The sequence below is a fragment of the Momordica charantia genome (assembly GCF_013281855.1).
Source record: "Momordica charantia cultivar OHB3-1 chromosome 9 unlocalized genomic scaffold, Mcharantia_2.0 BLBB01000009.1, whole genome shotgun sequence".
Taxonomy (NCBI): Eukaryota; Viridiplantae; Streptophyta; class Magnoliopsida; order Cucurbitales; family Cucurbitaceae; genus Momordica; species Momordica charantia.
Genome location: NW_028275167.1, coordinates 23,811,342 through 23,834,632, shown reverse-complemented (window position 1 = coordinate 23,834,632; position 23,291 = coordinate 23,811,342). Strand labels below are relative to the sequence as shown.

The following is a 23,291-nucleotide window of genomic DNA, read 5'->3' as shown; positions in this document are numbered from 1 at the left end:
ACCAAAATTATTTTATTTCTAAATTCTTGGAGCTAAAATAGACATTAAATTTAATAGTTAGCTTCCATAATATTTCTACATTTAATCCAATGCTTTTGAATTTCCATGTGCGATTGAGAAAATATTTTACCTTGAAAGGGTCAAGAGAATGGTACACTTTCATTGGAAATTTCAATTATTTTTTTCTTCGAGGCAGAAGTTTCAATTAAATTTACTGAGATTAAAAGTGGGAAATAATTTTCATTATATAATTTTTACTTCTTTTTTTACTCGTATACCTACAATATTTGGAGTCATACCATCTATTTGTTCATCAATTCACAATAATAACTGAAAATAATTATTTTCTAAAGACATTTTAAAAGTTTAGAGGTCGAAAGTAGAATAAAATGAAAATTTATTGTTTAAAATAGAATTATATATTTTTAGAAAATAATAATAGTTTCTTTTTCACAATATTTCTAACTTTTGAATTTCCCAGAGGATTGAGAAGTTATTGTACCTTGAAAGAGTCAAGATAGGGTAAAACAAAATTTCATTGAAATTTCTATTGTGTATATTATAACTTAAGCGAAATTGACTAAAAAGGTATCTTAAACTTGGGTTTTAAAAAATAAAAACAAAGAAAAATACAAAAAAAAAAAAAAAGGATTATTCAACCAGAAATCCAATGTTTAAATCAAGTGATCGATGGCAAATGGACGCAAGAAAACTGCCATATAATTGCGTTAATTCACATCTCATAGAGGTCTTGAGAGACTTTTTGGAGTAAATTGAATATTTACATGTGTTCGTTGGTTCCACCTAAAATTTTGACGATTCTACCTTTTTGAAAAATAGAAAAAAAAATTATATCTTCTTCTACATTTCTCTCTCCTACTTGTCAAAACTTTAATGGTACGGTTAGCAAAAGATGAATGTTGAACTTTGATTCGACAACAAGAGTCGGTAATAGAATAGCGTTTTTATTAGTTTTCTCGTTCCGAAAGATTTTATGGCTAGTTAAGCTTTGTAGCAAACATGCCTTACTAATTGGGACGATATGTAATACATTGTCACACGCTTGCCTTTAGTTAGCAACTCGATGCCTTGTACCCTATCAATGAATAATTAAGTTACGACATGCTCGTCACACTAGATTAACTCATTCTTTCTTGTCTCCAACGATTAACCTAGTATGTTGATTAGCCTCTCTTGCATCCAAATATCGCGTTCATTTCTCATTCATATAGAACTCTTTGTCGTGTGAGGAAGAGTTACATCTAGTGTAAGTGTAGGAGAAATTTCAGTACTACAGAAATATCATACTCTATGTTCACACTATAGTTTTGTCTTTATAAATAATTTTTTAATATTGGTGGACTCCACATCATTCTTAATACGATGCTGACGTGACAAACAATGAATGGAAGGAGTATCCATATATATAACTCTCGTACTACCAAAAATTTGACCCACAAATGTCATAATAAAGATGAAATTATGAGTTTATGATGAACAAGAACATGTGTAGATAGATTCATTGGTTGAGAAGGAACTTTATTGAATGTTGAGGATGAACAAGCAAAGTTATTTGTCCAAATCTATTAGAGCGAGCTCTTTTGAGTGTGCTACCATATCCAAGTGAGGTAGTTCTATTGACACAAATTCATATGACCAAGTTACTAATGGCAAAATAATTGTTATTCAAAACGAGAAATAGGAGGAATTGTCCTGCTCTTTTCAGTCGTAAGAAAAACTAAAACAACGTTTGATAACTATTTTATTTTTAATTTTCTGTTTTTTAAAATTATACTTTATTTCTCACAATTTATTGATGTGTTTTTCAAAGTGACTAAAATTCTTAACCAGGTTTCAAAAATAAATAAATATAAACTTTTTCAAAGAAACACATACAAAATAGTTATCAAGCACTTTCTAATCTATACTTGCTCCCACCGTTGTTTCTATATATTTTTTATAACTATTTTATTTTTAATTTTCTGTTTTTTAAAATTATACTTTATTTCTCACAATTTATTGGTGCGCTTTTCACATTTCTTAAAAACACATTTAAATTCTTATATATATCTATATCTATAGATAGTATACACACTTTTTCAAAGAATTGATCCTAACAAAACATGTAAACATGAGTAGAAGTAGCCTAAGATTTTGAAGTTTTCTTTCGTTACTATACTTGCTCCAGCCCCGCCCTTATTTCTATCTATTTTAATAATCATGTCAAGTATATGGATTAAACAAACCCATTAACGTTTAACATTAATAGGTATAATTTAAGACATACTTCTAATTAGAGTTTAAAAGTTCGAATCCTCACGCCTACATTTGTTCACTAAAAAATTAAAAAAAAAAAGTGTTATAGAACTGCATCCCTACTCAAAGTATTTTGAAAATAAAATTTCAAACAAAACTAAAACTTTATATCTAAAAAATTACAGAATTTAAAGGGAAAAAAAAATCTCCCATTCAATTTTCATACAAAAATAATCAGAATTTAAAAAGAAATGCATTCTGCCCTTGACTTCAAACCTGATTAGTTGATCTATAAATCAAATTGAATCATATTTTCCCTAAATGTAAAACATTCTTCAAAGTCTAATTTTTGGTCAATTCATTCATTGAAATAGCTACAAAAACTAGAGAGAAACATTTAATACCCAAAACTTAAGATTAGTTGAACAAAACTCCCTAAAATTAGGCATATTGCTCTCTCACCTAATGAACAGCTAAATTAAATGGAATTTGCATCCATGTTTAACACAAACTATTACCAACAAATTCAAAACAAAGCATCAAACTGGCTCATTGTAAATAACTTACAGCATCATTTCCAAAATTTTCCTTCAAGCAAGAGATCTAAATGCAAACTCATAAGCTTAATAACCGATTGTCCTGCAAAATTTGATCTAAGTTATGGATACCATGATCGAGAGAGGAATTTTCGCCTCAAGAGACATCCTATGATATCATGAATGGTAACAACAAAGACTTCGTCTTGCAACATACCGATTGTCTGCAATGGATGGGATGGACTACAGTAACAACTCGGCGATCTGAACAGCATTAAGTGCAGCACCCTTGCGAATTTGATCGCCACAGACAAAGATATCCAACCTGCATGCATAAAAAGAACCCCATTGGTTTCATTTTTATTCTTCGAACAGGAAATAAACAAAGAACTATGGATAGACAAGTCAGTCTTACGTACCCTTTATTTCCTTCTAGTGAGACATCCCGTCGAATCCTCCCAACTGCAATGTCATCCTTGTTTGATACTTTCAGTGGCGTCGGAAACTGGTTGGCAGCCCGGTCGTCGATAATGACCACTCCAGGAGCATTTTTCAGGATCTCCCTGGCTGCGTCCTGCATAAAACAGAAGAGACAGCTTGAGCACAGTTCGTAAATGATATTTTTATAACTAGAATCACTGATTACTAACATATCAAATGGTTAAAAGATTTTACTAATGCAAATTACAACTTCTATAGAGAAGGATTCATGTAATCAAAGTGGAATTCAGAGATTTTAAGTGATCATAATCGTTTCTTATCAAAGAGAAAAAGGAATGATATTTTAAGTAATAATACAGAACTTCTGATTTGTATTTTGAAGGAATGATATCTTTACGTGAAAAGTAAATTTTTCGATTAATTTTAAGAACCGGATACATTTCATGCTGGACTGAAGATGATCTTGAATTCAACGGCAATTTGTGGGGTCATAGAACCAATAATGAGAACAAATTCCAAGGATAGAGAACAACAAATATCAGATTTAAAGAATCTGGCCATGAGCATAACCAGTAACAAAAGAAAAGAATGAAATTTCCCAAACAGACAATTTATTTTAAAACTTTATCATCACCATAAAGTCTACTTGTGCAAGAGAAATGCCGATAGTTTTCAACTTGGAACATTATCTAAAATTACCAGTTCTTTTAGCATCTAAAATTGAGGGTATCGGAAGCTAATCGATTCACAAGTGGAACGCTAAGCAGGGGTGGGAAGGCTGCGAGCTCAAAACTGGCAGGGAAGAGAGTGAGCACAAAATTATTATACTATTCGAGACGTCTAAGTCTCTATTGCGCCAGTTACAACTTCAATGACTTCTACCCCTTCAGAATATCCTTCCCAACCAGCCAACCGACCAGCTAACTAGCTACTCAAGCTAACGCATTTCAAATGACGAGATTAAGTATGCATCTAAATCCAACTCAAAAACACCAAAATTTCTAAATTATTAAACTTCTCCCTTGAAGATTGAACCCAGACCCTTAAAGGGCATCTCCAAATATTCCATACCCTTAGGCCTTGTCAACAGAGCTACCTCTTGGGGTTTTAAGATGCTATTTTCACAACTGAAGTAGTGTTGTATTCCTCATTCAAAAGTATGCCAGTATTTTCAAAGCACACCCTATTCTTATCACCCCACAGCAATAGTCAACAAAAATAGCAAGAGTCAACAAAAAGGTGTTGCTTGAGTGAAGCAAGACGAAATTAATAAAATACTAAATAAATATTATATATAACTATAATAGGTAAAAATAAATAAATACTCAACTTTTAAAACATGAAAACCAACCAAACTATTTAATATTTAAATAAAAATTAACTGACATAATTAAAAAAAAGGATATATTCAGAAAAAAGGTAGAGAGATCTTTTTTTTTAAATATTATAAATAACTATGCTATGAACCTATGCCTAAAAATTTAAACAAGATTTAAATAATGCCATTTGTTAGTCACACTAACTAGACCTATGTTTATTGGAAGAGAAAGGTTGTCATCTGTAAATCATGGAGGAGACATACAGCATGCAGCATGCTGCTAGCAGCCTTTAGTGCTTTGACGTTACTCCTTCTCCGCTTCTGTCTTTTCTTCCCATTCTCCTTATACTTTTTCTTTTTTATCCTAATCTTTGGACTCTACTAATTCTTCTTCTTCATATTATTATTTTTCACCGTTCTTCTTTTTATTCTTTTCCAGTTATCCTCCTCAATCTCTTCTTCTTCTTCTTTTTATTTTTCTTCTTAATCTTCTTCTCATGATTATTTTTCTCCTTCGACATTTTCTTTGTTGCCTATGTTATAGGCGCTCACCTCGCCTTATGGCAATTGCGCTAAATGGCAAGAAATGGTGCACCCTGGCGAGCACCATGTTGAAGGCACTCGCCTGGAAAATGCTTTTCGAAATCATCTCATTCTTAACGTAGAATAAGAAAAAGGCCAAAAGGAAATCTGTAGGCCTAGCAATTAATAGATATTCTCAAGCACAATACACTAGAACTGATCAAAATAATACCAGAATTAAATCTTACCTCATCAAGGGGATTCTCAAATTGAAGATTTACACTCTCAGCATGTGCACGCATGACGGGAACTCGTATACAAGTCGCAGTAACCTTAACATTTGGATCACTCTTGAGAGACGTAAAACAAGTCAGTTAGTGCAAGACAGGATTCCATTAACCAATTTCCAAGCAAAAATGATCCACAAAAATTGTGTAAATGAAAGGTCAGAACGTATGCGGCATCCGTATTTCACTCACCCATATTTTGCGAGTCTCTTTTACTAATTTCATTTCCTCTTCATTGTATCCATTTGAAAGAACAGATGCATTGTGGGAGAACAAATTGAAAGCATACTGCACCAAGTAGAAGAAACTGAGAAAATTGCAATAGAAACTTGGCCCTCAAAGAAAGAAACATGAAGATAAGAGCCCTGTACAAGAGACTGACCTGATCCCTAAATATATTACAAGTTGGTGGCTTTCCTTCCAGGACCTTGAGAAAAGGGAAGAGAAGAGAAACATTTTAGAACAGCCATTGAAATAGACTATTAGACCATCCAAAACATAAGATGACAAGCAAATGCAATCCATTCCAGATTATGAGATACAATAAACGGAAGAAACCTCACGAGTTTGCTGCACAAGCTCTTCCATTGCTGCAGCACCAGCACCACTGGCTGCTTGATATGTACTAACAACCATGCGCACCACCTGCCATTTTCAACACCCATTGATCCAACTAATCAAATTAGGTTCCATAGTTTTAGCACATTAAAAACACTTTTCAAAGTTTGAAATGATTTTGAAAATATTAAAACCACTGAAAAGCCACTTAAAAAGGCTCGTAAGACAAGCACTGAACAGTACTTCAAATTTCAAAAGTGATTTCTATCAAAAGCACTTTTTCACCCCAAGAAGGAAATGGCTGCTGCTGTCTTCGAACACTCTTTTTAGCAGAAAAACACAAAATAATGTAATAGCAAAAGGCAGGCAAATTTTGTAAGTTAAAAACAATTTGTGTGCCATTTGCACAAAAGCTTAAACCTAGATTCAAATTGTGTACCATTCCCAGAAGTGGAGACATAAACAAGAAAATGAAATGAAAATCGACTTCGAAACCTTAGAGTGACGATGCAGAGGAGTGACAGCCATCAAGCAGATGATGGTGGAGCAATTAGGGTTAGCAATCAACGCGCCCTTGCCCATCCCAACCTTAATCCCCTTCATAGCTTCGGGATTAACCTCGGGAATCACAAGAGGCACCTCCTCGTCCATCCGAAATGCGGAGCTATTGTCGACCACAATCGTCCCCTTCTTGACGGCGAGAGGTCCGAACTGCTTGCTGATGGATCCTCCAGCGCTGAAGAGAGCAATGTCCACGCCGTCGAAGCTATCCGCGGTGAGCTCCTCAACAATATGCTCTTCCCCATGAAACAGAACGGATTTTCCAGCTGAGCGCTTCGAGGCCAGCATCTTAATGGAGCGATAGGGGAATCCGCGATCGGAGAGGACGGAGAGAAATTCCTGACCGACAGCGCCGGTGACGCCGACGACGGCGAGAGAGGGCGCGTTCTCCTGATACGCCATACGAACAACTCTGGAGATGCGAGCTGGTTTAGGGTGAGGAGAGGCGGCGGAGAAGAAGAAGGTGGTTCGGCAGGGAGCTAGAGCCGCCATTGTTGAGAGAGTGAGAGAGCTTTCAATGGGTGTCGGAGGCGGCCGCTGTACCCACTGAATATCACAGGAAACTGGAACACTGCTTTAGGATTTGCAACATTTTCATTTTATTTATATTTGTATTTCTTTTCTACGAGACATCTCAAACCAGGATCTCTTGGTGCCAAGCTAAGGTGGTATTTATAAATTTTTTTTAGTATTTCTCTTTTCGCCAACTTAATTTAATTGGACAATTAATATATTGTTTTAAATACTATTTTTTATTCTCTTAATTTTGATTGGGTACTCTCGAAACACGTTTATTGTATTTTCAATGCCAATTTTGATCTCTGCATTTTTTAAAGCAACCAATTTGATATTTATTTGTAAAATTTTAACACAACTTTTATACCATAGACATCCTTTTAACACATATTTATGGATTTATTTTAAAAAATATATTGAATGAAGTTCCATGTTAAAATTATGATTGAAAAAGTGAGATAGAAATAAAAATGAAGACATCAAAGTAATTAATATAAATCAAAGTTAAAAATACTCGAACCAAAATAATATTTAAATCTAATATGTTAATGTAAATTGTTTTGTAACGTAGTAAAATAAAGTGCTTGATATGAGATGTTTTTTTCTTTTTGGCCCCTCGTTTTTGGCAAGTTGTTTTTTGCCAGAGTTGGCAATCCAATGTGTGTTTTGAATGTAGTTTTTAAAAATCTTGGACATAATATTTCTAGAATTGTATTTTGAAGTGAACTTATAGGTTAGAGATTTTAATTGATTTGTCAAAGCTGAGTATTTACTTCCAACCAAGAGGTTGTGAGTTCGAATCCTCCTCCCAACATGTTGTACTAAAAAAAAAGAAAAAAAAACTTCTGTATGAAAAATTGTTGAAATCTCTCACTATCTAAGTTAAAAAATTTGCTGGAAAAATAGCTTGAGCGCTCACACAAGGAATAACTTGTATGAGAGAGGCAAACTCTCCGATGCTAGGCATCATATTGTTCGTGTAGGTTTCTACAAAAAGACCCCTTAATTTTGACAAACAAATCAAAATTACAAGTACCTAGGAGCACACCGATAGAATGATCGAAATACAAACAGTAAACATAATATGGTTATAGCTCTTAAGTTGTAATAATATCATGTCCACGAAACATCAAACATGGAAAGTGCCAAACATTGCGAACTAATCAAGGAAGAGTTAAGAACGTAAATAAGAAGCAAAAATCACTTAGATAGAGGAATGGATTGTAATTCATCCTATATTCTCCATATCAACTAGACGACTTACTAAGGGAAAGACGAAGTAGCATTAAATTAGAATTTTCCAATTAGAGATTAAAAGCTATGCTAATTGCTAACTTTAGGTACTGAATTAGCTCAAACAATTTCATTGGAGCTCATATGTGTGTACATATATAGTTTGATACAGTGACACGTGGCATTTAAGGCTGACACAACAGTTAATTAAAATTTCCCCAACATAATTAAGCATCCAAGTGAGGAAGGACAACATCTTGAAGAGCAATAAGCTTTGCCCTTCCACCATACTCAACTGGCAACACTTCTTCTCCAATTTCCTCTATAATACTTCTCCTTTCTTCTTCACAGCTCACAATCACAATCTGAGAATCATTATTTTCAGTCGATCACAATCCACAAGTCATCAAAATACATACCCTCTCTAACATTAAATAATTCAAAAAAGGTTCCTGTTCGAACTTCCCTTTGTGTGCTACCTTCACGTGGAGGAATACTGCTAAAATTTGAACGTTTGAAATGTCTTGACCAATTGAATTTTGCTCAGGTTGGTGGTCATCATATCAATATTCATTTTTCAATCATGTCATTAATTTTACATAAATCATCTAAGAAACTTGGGAAGAAGTGTGTTTTTCTAATCATATATATATATTTTTTTTTAATAACGAGCTTTGATCCCCTATATCTAAGGACACTTGTGCCCGCCCCAACGCCCAAATCCAGGAGACATCAAAGATTTTTTATATTAAACTCATCAGAAGGTTCGAACTTGAAACCTCTAAGCTAGTATGACTAAGAGACCTAGTATGACTAAGAGACCCGAAGTATTTGTCAACTAGGTGTTTTGCTCATCATATTGCTTAACTAAGAAAAAGTTAATTCACTAAATATCAAGGTTGCCAATCACAATCAACTAAAAGATACAACGGAAAAGAAAGGTGAGATAAAATTTTCAATAAATTTACTCTAAGCATAGGTACAGACATAAGACATGGTGATATGGTACGTCGTTTTTTAAAAATATAGGTCAGGACAGAGACAAGACAAGGATTATTAAATATACATTTCTTAAGAAATATACATCATTTTATACCATTTAAAATTTTTAAGTCAATAAACTTATACGTTTATGTCCCTAATAAGTGTTTGAATCTTGGACTCATTCTATTTGTATTGGTGTTTGATGCACATTTATTGTGCAAACCAGTATCTGACACGTTCGTGTCTGTACTTCTTGGGATTTACTAGTTAGCACACATAGTTAAATCATGACGTGGTTTTGCTGGAACATTGTCATAGAGATCACATACCTTTTCAAGAGTTGCCTTCTCGAGGAACCGAGAAACCATCCTCCACACACTAACAAAAAACCGCGGCATGTGTAAGAAGTAACACTTTGCCAGGCGTTCAGGATAATAAGCCTGCATTAGAGAAGACAAAACAATCAAAACTTGTCATGCTTATGAGGGAAAAAAGAAGAAAAGGAAATGAACTTCAGGGCAGTTTTGGAGCTCGACAATCATCTAGCCATGACTCGAAGCAATAAGATTAGATTAAATGATTAAATTTAATCTAATCTAATAGCTTGAGTTTTTAGGTTTAGTAATATGGTTTGATATGGTACACTGAAGTAGACCCTAAGTTCACTATTTGTAAGTTATTTCCATCACTTATTTCACATTAATAATATATGTATTGACCTACCTTAATCAAATAATTATCCAAACTCACATGCGAGTGTAGATTAAACGATTAAATTTAACCACATTTGCCTCTGTCTCCGAGACACAGATAAACATCAATCATAAACTTTCAACTGTCAAAACGATTTCCGGTTTGGTTTGGAAAAGAAAGCAGGTAATTGAGTAATTTCAAACAGCAAACAAGAAGAATCATCTAATATATTGCTTATGCTTACTCTAGTGGTACAATGATTTTGGTTTTCTTTTACAAAGAACGATATCCTGTGCCAGTCCACAAAAAATTCATAGGCAATAACCAGAGAAATTTTCTCACGTGGCTTTACAGGAACAAAATTTTTGTCCTTACAAGTTCAAAGCTATAGACATAAAGGAAAAATAAAATCTCTGTACCATGTCGACAAACTACATTCCAAGGCTATCGATTATTATCCAATAAGAATGTAGAACTCACCTGCAAAGACTGAAAGCCCGTGATCAATCCACGTGGATCGATGTTCTTGTATGAAAGTTGCTGCAGATCTAGAATGGCAATCAACTTCTCATTCCCAATTTCTCTTCCTTGGAAAGCACTGTAACAGGCAGCACAAACACCAAACAAGCTCTCACTTGACTTCCCAAGATAGAATTGATCTTGATTTTGCAGCAAGAGTAAGTTATGGAATCATATTCTTCACATGAGAGGAAAATAAGAGGAACAAAGCAGGCATATGGCATTTAATATAGGGTCAAAATAGTAACTAATTCCAAAGTTAGATAATTTGCAAAAGTTCTGAACACATGGAGTTAGTACAGATTGAGTGGAACCTTGCAATTATCTTGTCCAAGGAATAAGCCACATACTCTGCATAAAGATAAGAAATGAAAATAAGTGAATTAGATAATATCAATTACCTGATGCCTACATATATCATTGACCAAAAAAGGTCGGAGGTTCGAATCCTACTCTCACATGTTGAACTAAAAAAACAAAAGTTACCTAATGCCTTTTACTTGTCTTTTTTCATTTTATAACTACGATTTATATATACCTCAACTGATTTTACGGGATAACCTTCTAACTTCTATAACATTTGGCATAAAAAGAAACCTTTTGCTTTATGTTACAAGCTTGCATTTATTGTTTGATGAAATTTTAAGAATGTTTCCTTTCAGGTGAAAGGCAAGTATGTCCAAGTTTTCATTGAATTAAATGCACAAACGTACACTGTTGAAGAAAAAAAAATCTCAAAATGCAATTAAACCCTCAAAAAATGGAAATCATATTGACATGGAGAGCTGGAAGAGAAAGCCACAAAAGAGGCAGGCATGGTCCACATTCGCGTGGTTTTCTTGGAGTTTTGGAGTTTTACTTTGGAAAGTAATTTTTCAAGAAGTGTTCTGATAATTGTGTTTGTATGATTGAAATAACTATTCATAATCTCAATCTGGAAGGAGTAACAATTTTCACTTTTAAAAAATTAAAGTCACTTACAAATAACATACTAAAAAAAGAAAAAACAATTTCAAAAACAGTCATCCAAACAATATTTTAGGAAAACAGTCTCCAAACAAATTTAGAAAAATGATTCTTAAACTAACATATCCCTCAGAACTTCATTCCAAAGATGTGCAGTGAAGCCTCATCTTCAAGAGGAAATTTAGCCATTATTTTATAATTATGCGTTTTCAAGAAGTAGAATGGTATAGTTTAAGCTATTCTTGAAGTTATGTCAGATAGAAAGCGAGTTGGAACCTTTTTCTTATTTTTATATATATATAAAGTTTAATTAATAAAAGAAACAAACCCAAATTCAAGAATATTTTTCCTTCTGTTAGAGAAACAGAGAGTCAAAACATGGTGGAACTGTTCAAGGCCCCAAGAGAATCTCATTTTGGAAATCTATCTAAACATTTTCTAGGGCGGGCTAACAAATTCAAAACAGAACCCAAAAGAAAAATTCCAATCAGAAGCAAGAAAACTTCATACCAAACCAAATTGATCAATTTCAAGATTCACAAAATCAGTTCAAACGAGTGAAAATTTAAGGACCAACTCACTTTTGAATTGAACTTGATCCTTGGCAGGATAATGCTTGTTCCCTTTGACGATCATCACAGAGTGCCCATTCTTCGACAAACCCTGCAAATAAATCTTCCTCGCTTCCAGTTCATCTTTAATCTCCGATTCATCAATACGCCCATTGGGAACCGTCGTATCCCTCCATTTCTGCCATTGCACAAACATCTTAGCTGCTTTCTCCGGGTCCATCGACCTCGCGATCAAAAACCTCATCATCGTCGGCTCTCCATACTTCTGCAAACAAAGATTCCATCACTCACTCCATCAACACTCCAATCTCAAAAAACAAAGAACCCTTACTTCTGTAGGAACCCCATGCTCCTCCACTAATCTCCTCATCTGAGCCACTACAATCTGCTGAGTATTCTCCATTTCCGCTCGATTATCAGAAAAAACAAGACGATCGGCCTCAACTACAACCGAATCAACACGAACTTATTCTATCAATCTCTAACTACCGATAGAATACAGCGACAAACTTCACCAAAAACAAAAATTACGCAACAGAAATAGAGAAATTAGAGAGAGAAAGAGGGGGATTTTGAACAGTAGACGCAGAGAAATGGGAAAGGGGTATCACCAGTGGCGAAATTTGGCGGATTGAGTGGACTTTGTTGCGGTGAAACTAGTGAGCGGCCATGAACTATTTGGAATTTTCTTCGCCAATATTCCAAATCGATTGCTTGGGTCTTTGACGCTTACTCAATCGGTCTTTCACGCCATTTTCTTCTCAAATATTCCAAATTACTGTGTGTGTGTATATAGAAGACAAACTGGTGAGTATTTATCTCTCACGGAGATTTCGGAAATTGGGATTTTTGACCCATTCCAATAATTACTTTGTATTTTTGGCTCCCTTTTGATTTTTATCTATTTATATCCCTCCACAAATGTCTGACCCTCCCCTTATTTTGCTTGGTAAATTTTACCCTCAATTTAAAAAAAGAAATCAAACTCAGCCATCCCCTCCTTTCCCTCCCTGTCTCGGTCCTTCCCCTCCCTCATTCACTATCTCGTTGTCCATCACAGTTTTCATCTCGGTCTCTCCCTCACAACCAGAAAGTTCATCTTCGTCGTTTCTTCTTCGTCTCCCTCACTTCGTCTCTATCAGAGCTTTCCCCCTTCCCTAATTGAGGTAATTTTTCTTTTGAACTCGCGATCTTATTGTGAATGATTTTCTACCTTTTTTTTCTTCGTTCTTTGCGTGGGTGTGAATGATTTCAACCTTCGGCTCTATCTGAAGTAGCCAAGGTTATTATGAAGTTTGATTTATTGTTGCTTCCATTGTTTTGTTTTAATTTTTGACTTTCAGGGTTCCATCTCGGCTTTAAGCCCGGTGGATTTAGGATCGGGATGAAACCCTAAAAGTCCATTCCAGAAGGATGGACTTTCTGGATTCCATCTCGGGCCTCATCCCGGTTCGAAATAGACCGGGATGAAGACCGAGATGGTATCCAGAAAGACCATCCTCCTGGAATCCATCTTGGGACTCATCCCGGTTCAAAACATATGTGTTTTATAATTCTTTTCATTCTTATTTCTCATTTTTTTAGAAATGTTCCCAAAATTAGGTAAAAACTTTGAAAACAACAAAATCAAGTTTCTTTTTTATCACTTTAATTTTTTTATTGACAATTTTAGAGGATAAGAAATAGGATAATTGTAGTGGGTAGCAAAAATAATTCATATATTTCAAAAAATGTCATCAGCTTTTCAAAATTTCAAAATTTCAAATATAGCAAAATATTTGAATTTTTATTTTTGAAATTTTTATTATTCTGATTTTACCCTTATGATATCTGATATATATTCAATGTATATTTGTATATGATATAAATCGAATATATATCTGTATTTGATATTAATCCAATGTATATTTGTATCTGATATACATCTGATGTACCTTTGATGTACTTCCAATATACATTCGATGTACTCCTGATATACATTATCAGGTGTACCCATGATATACATTATCAGATGTATGTATTATATATCTATCTATCTATCTGATGTACCTCTAATTTATGATATCTTAAATATATTTGCAACTTATATATTAAATATAAGGTATATCAAATGTTTAATTTTTAGTGGTATATCAGTTATTTAAATTCTAATTCTAGTTTATCATTGCAATTTGTTGATTGACATACTAATATCATCAATAACGTTGATTAGTGTATTACTACTATTTATTCTATATTAATATTAATTAGATATTAAATATAAGAGATATAATTGTTTAAATTTATAAAGTATATTAGATTTCTAACTTTTTTTTTGACGTGCATGATCCACATGAACCTTTTATACAATAACTTTATGTTTAACTTGAAAAAAAAATGGATATAATAGTATTATAATCAACACACATGTATCATAATTATATTAGTAGATATCATGGTTATATCTGAGGTATATCAGTGGTAAATTAGAAACATATTAAGTATATATCAAATATATATCAATGTTATATTAGTAATAAATCATATAATCATATATAAGAAGCTATATCAGTGGTATATCATTTGTATATCAATGATAAATTAGAGACATATCAAGTATATATCACAGATAAAATGTTGTATCAACATGGTAAATTAATGGTTATCATACGCATATCGGTGATAAGTCATATTAGAAGTTCAGTACATATCATAGATATATCATAAGTAAATCAATTGTATATAATTATTATATCAGTGGTATATCATAGGCATATATCAATAGTCAGATATATTGAGATGTATATCATATATATTGCAGGGTAAAGTTGTAATTTTAAAATTGGATCACAGTTTTTGTTTAAAAAAATGCTATATTTGAAATAATTAAATGTAGTTGCTATTCTACTTATTTTACTAAATATTTTTACTATATTTGCGACTACCTACAAAATAAACAATAGTTGTCAAAGATGTTTTCCAATTTTTCAATAAAAAAGAAAAAATAAAGAAACGATAAATAATTATCCTTATTAAAAAATATAAAACGAGAAACGAGAAAAAAAAATATATATATATATAAAACGGTTAAAAAAGTCAACTTTAGAATTAAATGAAGTTATTGATTTGACAAGAAACTTTGAAACAAATTAATGAACCCTAATTTATAGAGGGGAAGAATAAATTGTATACGAAGTGATTCTTAAGGTTCAAAATCAAAACTCATTTGAAATTATGGATAGTTAATAGTTTCAAGATAAATTTTTAGGCAATTTCGTAAAGAACAAACCAACTTTTAATCTTAGATGGTAAAATTAATATTAAATGAATAGAGGTAGACTTTTTAATTGGAAAATTAATTTTTTAAAAAAAATCTATATGATAATTTTTTTAACTTAAAAAAATTCACTTAATATATTTCTACAGGTCCTGTTACATTATGTAATTAAAGTTATATTAAATTTGACATCAACCAAATTCGAGCTTAATTGATTGATTTTGACATGACTAAAATTTTATGGTCCATAAATTTGTGTTCTTATCTGGCGTGTTTTCTTGAATTTAACGATTTTGACTCATAGTTCTCGAAAAGTTTGTCTCGTATAAGTATTATTAGCGAGACTATATGTTAAGATGAATTAATGAATTAAAGTGTAGATATAACGGTTATATCTACAGCGTTTTGATGAGGAGGTCCCTTATGTATGGCCTCGTGTCCTTCCCATTTTCCATTATAGTTTACTTTAAAGCAAAATGTTGTTTACCGAGATGAAGTTATATAGCTATTCCAATTTTAAAGTTAATATACTATTCTGGTCTTATTTTGACTTTTATATTTTTAAAACGTTCATTTTTATTTCTATATTTTTCAACAATGGTCTATTTTAGGCCATGTACTTTCGATTTTGGTCATTTTAATCTTTGTACTTTCAAAATGTTTATTTTGGTCATTTATTTTAAAAAGTGATAATTTCCATCCCTTTATTTTCTTTAATCAAAATTTCAGCACAACACTGCAATTAATAAATTTCATGAAATGTAATCATAACTTTGTATTGAAAGGTATCTATTATGTATAGAATTTGTGTTAGAACTTTGTAAACATAGATCAAAACAGTAACTTTTTGAAAGTATAGAAACCAAAACATACGTTTTGAAACTATATGAACCAAAATAAACAAAAAGTTGAAAGTATGAAAGTATAAGAACTAAAACAAAAGATTTGGATCCGATCAAAGCTAACTAACACTCAAAAAATAGGGACAAAATCGTATTTCAACCTTATTTTAACTTGGACTACAACAATGATGCTGGATGATATTATGAAAGTGTGAAGGATGTTTCTCATACTATATATCGACAATTTGATATGTATCATTAAAAAGATTGGCTTATTTAAAACTTTTTCATTCTTTATTTCAATAAGTAAAAGTAAAAGCATATTTCTAATGATAAATGGTCGATATTATTTCAAATTTCGATAAATTCAGTACGAATCATCGGATATACCTAAGAACAATATTTAGATACTTACCGGTCAGCAGCTATTTCTTACTGCACCTTTAAATTTTTTATAAATAGGAGAGAGGAATAAAAAAAAGATATCTTTTGTATTTATTTTAAATAAAGAGTTGTAAAATTTGCAGTGACCAACAAGAAGATTTGTGCTGAACGGTAAGCACCTAAAATCACATTTGATATATACTAGAATTTTTTCTTAATTAAATAGATGCTATTTTTTTTTATATATTTTTAAAAGAAATTTCCAACAATGTTTTTTTTTCTCAATGTTAGGAAAAATTTTCTTTATTAGGTAGGCTAGAAAACCTTCTTTCTTCCAAGTTTGTGTGGTTGGTTTTTCAACCCATGTGGAAGTCCCATATCTCTAAGGCCCATTAAGACTTGAGGGAAAAAAAAAAAAGAAAAGGTGAAAATATTAATATCTACAATTATGCATGACATCACATTTATAGAGATAGAGATTGAGTTCCAACAAGATTCTATGCATTATTTCTACGATAATGTAATATTGACCGCTTTGACTTTGCTTTTTTGTTACATCGAGAAGGTCTTATCACATGGCAAATTCATATTTTTGTCGTTGAACTCCCTACGAGTGACGCTTTCCATTTCACTGCTTAATATTTCGTTGGAATAGTTTGCAGAATCCAACAATCTGTTCATCAATTATATTACCCCAATCGTTTGTTGAAAATGCATATCTTGTAGTATGTTTATATATCGTGGATCTTTCCTTATCTAACTAATGTTGGACTCTGATCACATTTTCGGTATTTTCCACGCAAAGCTAGCTAGTTAGACTTTTAAGTTGATAATCAACCAACTTTACTAGCTCGTTGTGTTTAATGCTCCTTAAATTGTGATCTTTGTTTAAGTTTGTTGTTCTTTGTTTGGTACATTTGGCAGTATGTATGGACAAGAAAGCTTGAAAGAAAACTCCTAAAAACTTCTATCTTTAATAGTTTGAACCAACACCTGACCCCATCCAACGACTTTTAGCATGAAAATCTCGCACATTCTTATTCTCTCGACCCCTTTTTTCACGTCTATTTTTGCAGAATCTTCTTGAACATATTTTTGCAGGGTGGAGTTAGGGATGCTTTCTCCATCCTTGTTCTCGAGAATTGTAGTTCCAAGAATTGTAATCCCCATCTATAATTCTCGAGAAATTTGGGAGAACTTTTCATTTCAAATTAGAAATGCTTCAAAGTACAACAAAAAATTAAGAACTCTAGGAACAATACTTATAAGTACTTACCGATCGATCAACACTTATTTTTCTGCTGACTACCACTAAAAGTTTAACATCTCTTTATTTTTTAAAAATAGAAAATATATCATCTTGCTCTACTCTCCTATTTGTAAAAAACATTAATGGTACTTAGTAAAAAAAAAAAGAATACCGAACGATAAACACCTAAATATTATTCAAACATCGAACCTATTTTTGCTATGGAGTTGGGTCAGTGATCAAGTTTGATTATTGAAGGTTGCAATTCACAATGACCATTTTGAAGAGATAGAAACAAATTTTACAACATAAAAACATCCATGAGAGAGACAGAGAGAGAGAGGAGCTAATTTAATTTCCCTAACATTAAATTATTAAGCATCCAAGTGAGGAATTATGATAGCATCTTGAAGAGCAATAAGCTTTGCCTTTCCACCATACTCGACAGGCAATACTTCTCCAACTTCCTCTATCATAATTCTTCTTTCTTCTTCATTGCTCACAATTAGAATCTGAAAATCAGTGTTTATGCGCATATAAATCATGCATACATACACTAAATATATAATTGAATTGGAAAAGTAGATTTAAATACTATTTTAGTCTTTATACTTTTCAGTTTCAATCATAAACAGATGTATTAGAATTATAATAATTAAATTAGAATATATGAAAGTTGAGAGTACGATAACTAAAATGAATAAAAATTGAGATTACAGAAACTAAAGCTGAAATTTTGGTATTTGTTTGCAAAGTTTATACACAAATACTATACACTTAAAAAATTCTTTAATAAAAATTTATGGCTAGTGATATCATACTGAAATTTGTGTTGAAAAAATGAGATAAAAAATAAAATGAAAAGACTAAAATGACAATGTTTCAAAAGTTCTAAAGATCAAAATAAGATGTTTTGAAAGTATACGGATTAAAATAGACAAAAAAATAAAATTAAAAAATTGAAAGTAGGTGAACTAAAATAGGAGTTCTAAAAGTACTCGAACGAAAATTAACCAAAGTCAAAATAATGGAACCAAAATAATATTTAAATTTGAAAATAAATAGAATTTTTTAAAAATTTTATTCCTATTTTCTAAAATAATATTCAAAGATGATAATAAATATATTAACTTTTATTAAACTTTAAAATGGTAAATGAAAGGGAGAGTCACACAATAAAATGAAGTTCAAATTATAGACTAAATCAAGATTTTTAAATGAGACCAAATTAAAACAAAATAAGCATAACAACATTGTGTAATTTAACTAAATAGAACGGTTAATTGAAAGAAAAGTAAATGAGATGAAATAATAGGAACGGCTTACGTTTTTCAACGTTGCACTATCGACGAACCGAGAAACCATTCTCCAAATGCTAACAAAAAACCATGGCATGTTTAAAATGAAGCACTTCCCTAAACGCTCCGGATAATAGTTCTGCAACATATTTAAAATATATTACATATAAAATGTTAACAACTATTAAATGTAAAATTAATGTTAATTTGAATATAACTCTCACCCTAAAAAAGAAAATTACATACATATCCTATCGAATTCTTACCTTGGTAAAACTTGAAAAAGGAAAAAAAAAATTATTTTTCGGAGAATAAATACTTATTGAGGAAAAAAATTTACCACACTTATCTAAGTCTAAGATTTAGTGGAGTGAAATCAAACGTTTAGGTAAAAAGTTGGTTTTTCCTTAAATATAAACATCGAAACTAAAAAATACAGCTGAAATTGAAAGAACTTTTAAAATTTATAGTTTATTTTCTTTCTTTCTTTCTTTGTTTTTTTTTTAAAGAATATTATGTTACAAGTATAAAGTAGAGAAATAGAGGTATGTTAGTAAAAATTTTAAAATTATATAAAGAAAATTATATGATAAATTATTTTTTTGGTCTTGAGATTTGGAGGATGGTTCTATTTAATCCCTAAGTTTTTAAAAGTGCGTTTGATTGATGATCAAAAAATAAAAAATCTAAAAACAAGAGATTTAATAGAAAAACATTATTGTATTCTTTATCTTAGTATTTTTAGATAAATTGAATCTCAATTTAAAAAATTATCCAGCGTTTGTTTAACAATATATTTGTAAACAAGTAGAAATTACAAAGTAAATATTTAGTTTAATATAAAATAATATTTATTAATTTATTAACATTTATGTTATAAATTTTGGATAATTATTGTTTTATAATATTATATAATTTATAATATATTATATTTTCATGTTTTAATTTTAAAACGAATAAATGAGTTTATAAAATAAAATGATATCTTAACCAACGTTTTTGTATTGTTTTTAATATAATTTTACATTTTTTAGTATCAAATTCAAAATCATAAACATAAAAATATTATTTCAGAATTTTCATTATTTTGATCATCCGAAAACAATTTGAAAAAAATATTCAGTAAATCAGAAAACAAAAGAAACAGAATCGAATGGTCAACAGACAGGTCTTAATTGACCCAAACGTATAAATGTAATATTTTGGAAAATAAAAAATAAAAATTAGCGGATACCTGTAAAAATTGAAACCCTGTGATGAGGCCACGTGGATCAACATTCTTATATGAGATTTGATGCAGATCAACAATGGCAATCCACTTTTCATTCCCAATTTCTCTTCCTTTGCAACCGCTGTCCATATATAAAAATCTTTACTTTTATTTTTCTCCTCTTAAAAATTTCATTTCCATTTTTAAAAATAAATGTTTTTGAATTTTTTACTTAATTTTCAATAGCGGTTACTATTATTGTTATTATTATTTTTAAGGTTACTATTGAAAAACATTTCGATAACATTATTTAGAAATTAAAAAAAAAACAGAAAATTTTATTGGAAACCATTTTGTCTTGTCCCACATGTTCTTTTTTCAAAGCTAATTTATTTTATGTGTAATATATAGTTTAATACAATTTAAAAATTATAGCAAAATATAAAAAAGTAAAAGAAAAGAGTAGTGTTAAAAAAATATGATCCTGTTTTTATAACTTAGATTCAAAATTTATTTAAAAAAAAAACAAATAAAAAAACTAAAAATAAAAGTATTTTTTTTAATAAATATTGATAAAAGACAAACAAAATGGTTGTAAAATAGTAGTTTTCAATTAACCCATGAAATTATCAGAGAAAATTAAAGCATAGAAATAAAAATAAGGTCTTCATTTATAGCAATATATTTTCAGATTTATAGAAAAAGGGTAAGGAATTGAAATTGAAGGTAGCATCTTATCTGACATGTTTAAAAAACTATATAATAAATCGTTTTCAGAAATGTAAAAAAATAATGATAATTTAGAAATACATTATGACTATATATATATATATATATATATATATATAAAAGATTGAGATTATTCATAATAAGAATCAATAACGGGATACAGGATAATAATTTAAAATTCTAATTTTGTTAATTATGATTGAGATTATGTAGGTCACCTTGCAATGACCTTATCCAAGAGATGAACCACAAACTCTGCATAGAAGAGAGAGAGAGGAGATTAAATCAGATGAACAAACTATAAAATCCTACCTATCAAAAATGAAAAATAAACGAAATTTATTTATAGACGACTATAAAATATGTGACTATTAATTAACCACTCTCATACTTTCTTAAATAATATTATTTTTAAAAGGTAGGTTAAATTATATAAAATGCTCGGCAAATTTTATGTATTTCAAAATATATTATCTAGTTTTAAAATTTTTAAATATAGTAAAAATATTCACTTATATTAATAGTATATGAGATATTAAAATCAATAAATCAATAATTATATATAAGTAGTATATCAAACACTCATATAAATAGTACATTAGATATATATCACATACATATTGCACAGACACATATATCAATAATATATTAGATGTATATCATATACATATTGCAATATATCATATGTATATCACATATATATATTAGTAATCAGATATATTAAAGATGTATACTATTTTAGATAAAGTTGTCATTTTAAAATTGGATCTGCTACTTTGCTAATTTTACTAATTTTTTTTTTTTTTGTCATATTTGCAACTTACGCATTGTTTTAACCCTTCAATTTCTAAAAGTTTTTCAATCTTCTTTGTACCGATATGACTCAAAATGACCAGAAATATATTTTACATCTTAAATTTTCATTATTTTGGTTTAGCAATTGTAGGTTGGAATTGAATCATTAAAATGGAAACCACTCCAACAGTTAAAATGGAAAAAGGAAAGAAAGAGAGAGAAGAAAAGAAAAGAAGTGAGAATTTTAATTTGGAAAACAGAAAACGAAACAGCGGAAAAATTTTCACGCATTGGAAGTTGGAACTGAAAAGAAAAGAAAAGAAAAGAAGATGAAATGATGAGAAAACAAAACTACTCTTGAACTGGAGTTGATCCTTGGAAGGAAAATGCCTACTGGCCTTCACAATCACCACGGCCAGTCCCTTCTTCGACGATCCCTGCAAGAAAATCTTCCTCGCTTCCAACTCCTCCGCAACCTCCGATTCGCACACGGATCCCTCCGGAACCATCGCCTCCCTCCACTTCCTCCACTGCACGAACATCTTCGCTCCCTTCGCCGGCTCCATCGATCGCGCGATCAAGAATCTCATCATCGTCGCGTCGCCGTACGCCTGCAAACACACAGAAAATAAATCCACAATCGGTTACCACATCCAACGAGCAGAGCAGAGCAGAGAAGAGCAGAGCGATTAGGTTTTTTTTTTGTTTCCGGTTACTTCTGTGGAAAAACCTAATTTCTCGACCGATTTCCTCATCTGGAACAACGCATTGGCGCGAGACTCCTCCATCTGGAATCCGTCGAATCGCCGGAGAAATATCGGTGAGGATTATGAATTGGAAGGAATTGATTTGTTGGATGGGCTATGGAGATGAAATGGAGATGGAGAGGGAAAAAGAAAGTTTGCAGAGGAATTGAATTGAATGAGAGAGAGAGAGGAGTTTCTACTTTCTGTTGTAGTTGTAGTGTAGTAGCTGTGTAGGTATGTGGGCCCCACGTAATGTAATTTATTGAAATTGTCTTTTCGTGCAAATTGCATTTTTCAACTCGAAAAAAAAGTATAATAAGACAAGGTTTACTTAACCGCAATCGTAAGGAAATAAATCGTAATAAAAATCAATCGTAATGAAATCAATCGGAATCGTAATGTTATTTCATTGATGTTGTTTGTCTGGAATTGAAATTAAATAATTATTAATATACCTCTTTCTCCTTTTTAGCCAATTACAAATATATTATTGTGCTAATCTTTTTTAAATTACAATAATAATACATTTTAATTTAATTTATAACTATATTATTGATGGCAATATTTCTAACAATTTATCTAATATTGATACATAATGAATAATTAAAATAAAATTACTTTAAATAAAATATTTTTTATTAGAACAACCAAATTTTAATAAAACATATTATTAAGTTTTATTATTCTAATATTTAAAAGTAATAATATCTATTTAAAAAATTTATTGATACTAATTGATATTAATATTATATAATAAAATCACATCAACTAATAAAAACTGGAGTATAAATGGAGAAGAAATTATAAAAGTATAAAAAAA

The 23,291-nt window shown here is 30.9% G+C and overlaps 3 protein-coding genes across 10 annotated transcripts; all 3 read right to left on the bottom strand.

The window, feature by feature from the left end:
• Positions 1 to 2,770: 2,770 nt before the first annotated feature.
• Positions 2,771 to 7,254, bottom strand: LOC111015950 (semialdehyde dehydrogenase family protein). 2 transcript variants are annotated; one of them, XM_022291158.2, is made up of 8 exons: positions 6,414 to 7,254; positions 5,919 to 6,005; positions 5,743 to 5,787; positions 5,553 to 5,648; positions 5,322 to 5,423; positions 3,212 to 3,366; positions 3,010 to 3,117; positions 2,771 to 2,895 (listed from the first exon to the last, which is right to left on the bottom strand). In XM_022291158.2, the coding sequence occupies exons 1-7, from the start codon at positions 6,969 to 6,971 to the stop codon at positions 3,036 to 3,038; spliced, it is 1,125 nt and encodes a 374-aa protein (XP_022146850.1). In that variant the 5' UTR covers positions 6,972 to 7,254; the 3' UTR covers positions 2,771 to 2,895; positions 3,010 to 3,035. The 2 variants fall into 2 exon arrangements, with proteins under 2 accessions (XP_022146850.1, XP_022146849.1); XM_022291157.2 differs by having other exon boundaries at positions 2,771 to 3,117; positions 6,414 to 7,242.
• A 928-nt stretch (positions 7,255 to 8,182) lies between these two features.
• On the bottom strand, positions 8,183 to 12,750 carry LOC111015932 (SEC14 cytosolic factor). 4 transcript variants are annotated; one of them, XM_088117307.1, is made up of 7 exons: positions 12,574 to 12,750; positions 12,294 to 12,406; positions 11,972 to 12,224; positions 10,739 to 10,775; positions 10,386 to 10,503; positions 9,542 to 9,652; positions 8,183 to 8,593 (listed from the first exon to the last, which is right to left on the bottom strand). In XM_088117307.1, the coding sequence occupies exons 2-7, from the start codon at positions 12,363 to 12,365 to the stop codon at positions 8,456 to 8,458; spliced, it is 729 nt and encodes a 242-aa protein (XP_087973433.1). In that variant the 5' UTR covers positions 12,366 to 12,406; positions 12,574 to 12,750; the 3' UTR covers positions 8,183 to 8,455. The 4 variants fall into 4 exon arrangements, with proteins under 4 accessions (XP_087973433.1, XP_022146819.1, XP_022146820.1 ...); XM_022291127.2 differs by having other exon boundaries at positions 11,972 to 12,227; positions 12,294 to 12,471; positions 12,574 to 12,748; XM_022291128.2 differs by having other exon boundaries at positions 11,972 to 12,227; positions 12,574 to 12,748.
• Positions 12,751 to 17,862: 5,112 nt separating this feature from the next.
• Positions 17,863 to 22,670, bottom strand: LOC111015872 (SEC14 cytosolic factor). Of its 4 annotated transcripts, none has more exons than XM_088118146.1 (6): positions 22,456 to 22,670; positions 22,124 to 22,336; positions 21,149 to 21,185; positions 20,226 to 20,343; positions 19,020 to 19,130; positions 17,863 to 18,205 (listed from the first exon to the last, which is right to left on the bottom strand). In XM_088118146.1, exons 1-6 carry the CDS (start codon positions 22,511 to 22,513, stop codon positions 18,068 to 18,070), a joined length of 675 nt encoding a protein of 224 aa, XP_087974272.1. In that variant the 5' UTR covers positions 22,514 to 22,670; the 3' UTR covers positions 17,863 to 18,067. The 4 variants fall into 4 exon arrangements, with proteins under 4 accessions (XP_087974272.1, XP_087974269.1, XP_087974271.1 ...); XM_088118143.1 differs by having other exon boundaries at positions 22,078 to 22,336; positions 22,442 to 22,669; XM_088118145.1 differs by having other exon boundaries at positions 22,120 to 22,336; positions 22,442 to 22,669.
• Positions 22,671 to 23,291: the final 621 nt, after the last annotated feature.

Bases quoted from the DNA above. Each gene is read 5' to 3' on its own strand.
- LOC111015950 (XM_022291158.2), bottom strand. From the start codon at position 6,971: ATGGCGGCTCTAGCTCCCTGCCGAACCACCTTCTTCTTCTCCGCCGCC. The intron at 5,649-5,742 runs GTCAGTCTCTTG...TACTTGGTGCAG, and splicing joins GTAATATATTTAGGGATCAG to TATGCTTTCAATTTGTTCTC. The intron at 3,367-5,321 runs GTAAGATTTAAT...TGTTTTATGCAG, and splicing joins TTGAGAATCCCCTTGATGAG to GACGCAGCCAGGGAGATCCT.
- LOC111015872 (XM_088118143.1), bottom strand. From the start codon at position 22,513: ATGGAGGAGTCTCGCGCCAATGCGTTGTTCCAGATGAGGAAATCGGTC. The intron at 19,131-20,225 runs GTATCCGCTAAT...AATATGTTGCAG, and splicing joins CAGGGTTTCAATTTTTACAG to AACTATTATCCGGAGCGTTT. The intron at 18,206-19,019 runs GTAAGCCGTTCC...ACTGATTTTCAG, and splicing joins ATAGTGCAACGTTGAAAAAC to ATTCTAATTGTGAGCAATGA.
- LOC111015932 (XM_022291127.2), bottom strand. From the start codon at position 12,365: ATGGAGAATACTCAGCAGATTGTAGTGGCTCAGATGAGGAGATTAGTG. The intron at 12,228-12,293 runs GTAAGGGTTCTT...CTTTGTTTGCAG, and splicing joins AGCATGGGGTTCCTACAGAA to AAGTATGGAGAGCCGACGAT. The intron at 8,594-9,541 runs GTATGTGATCTC...AATGATTCTCAG, and splicing joins AGAAGGCAACTCTTGAAAAG to ATTGTGATTGTGAGCTGTGA.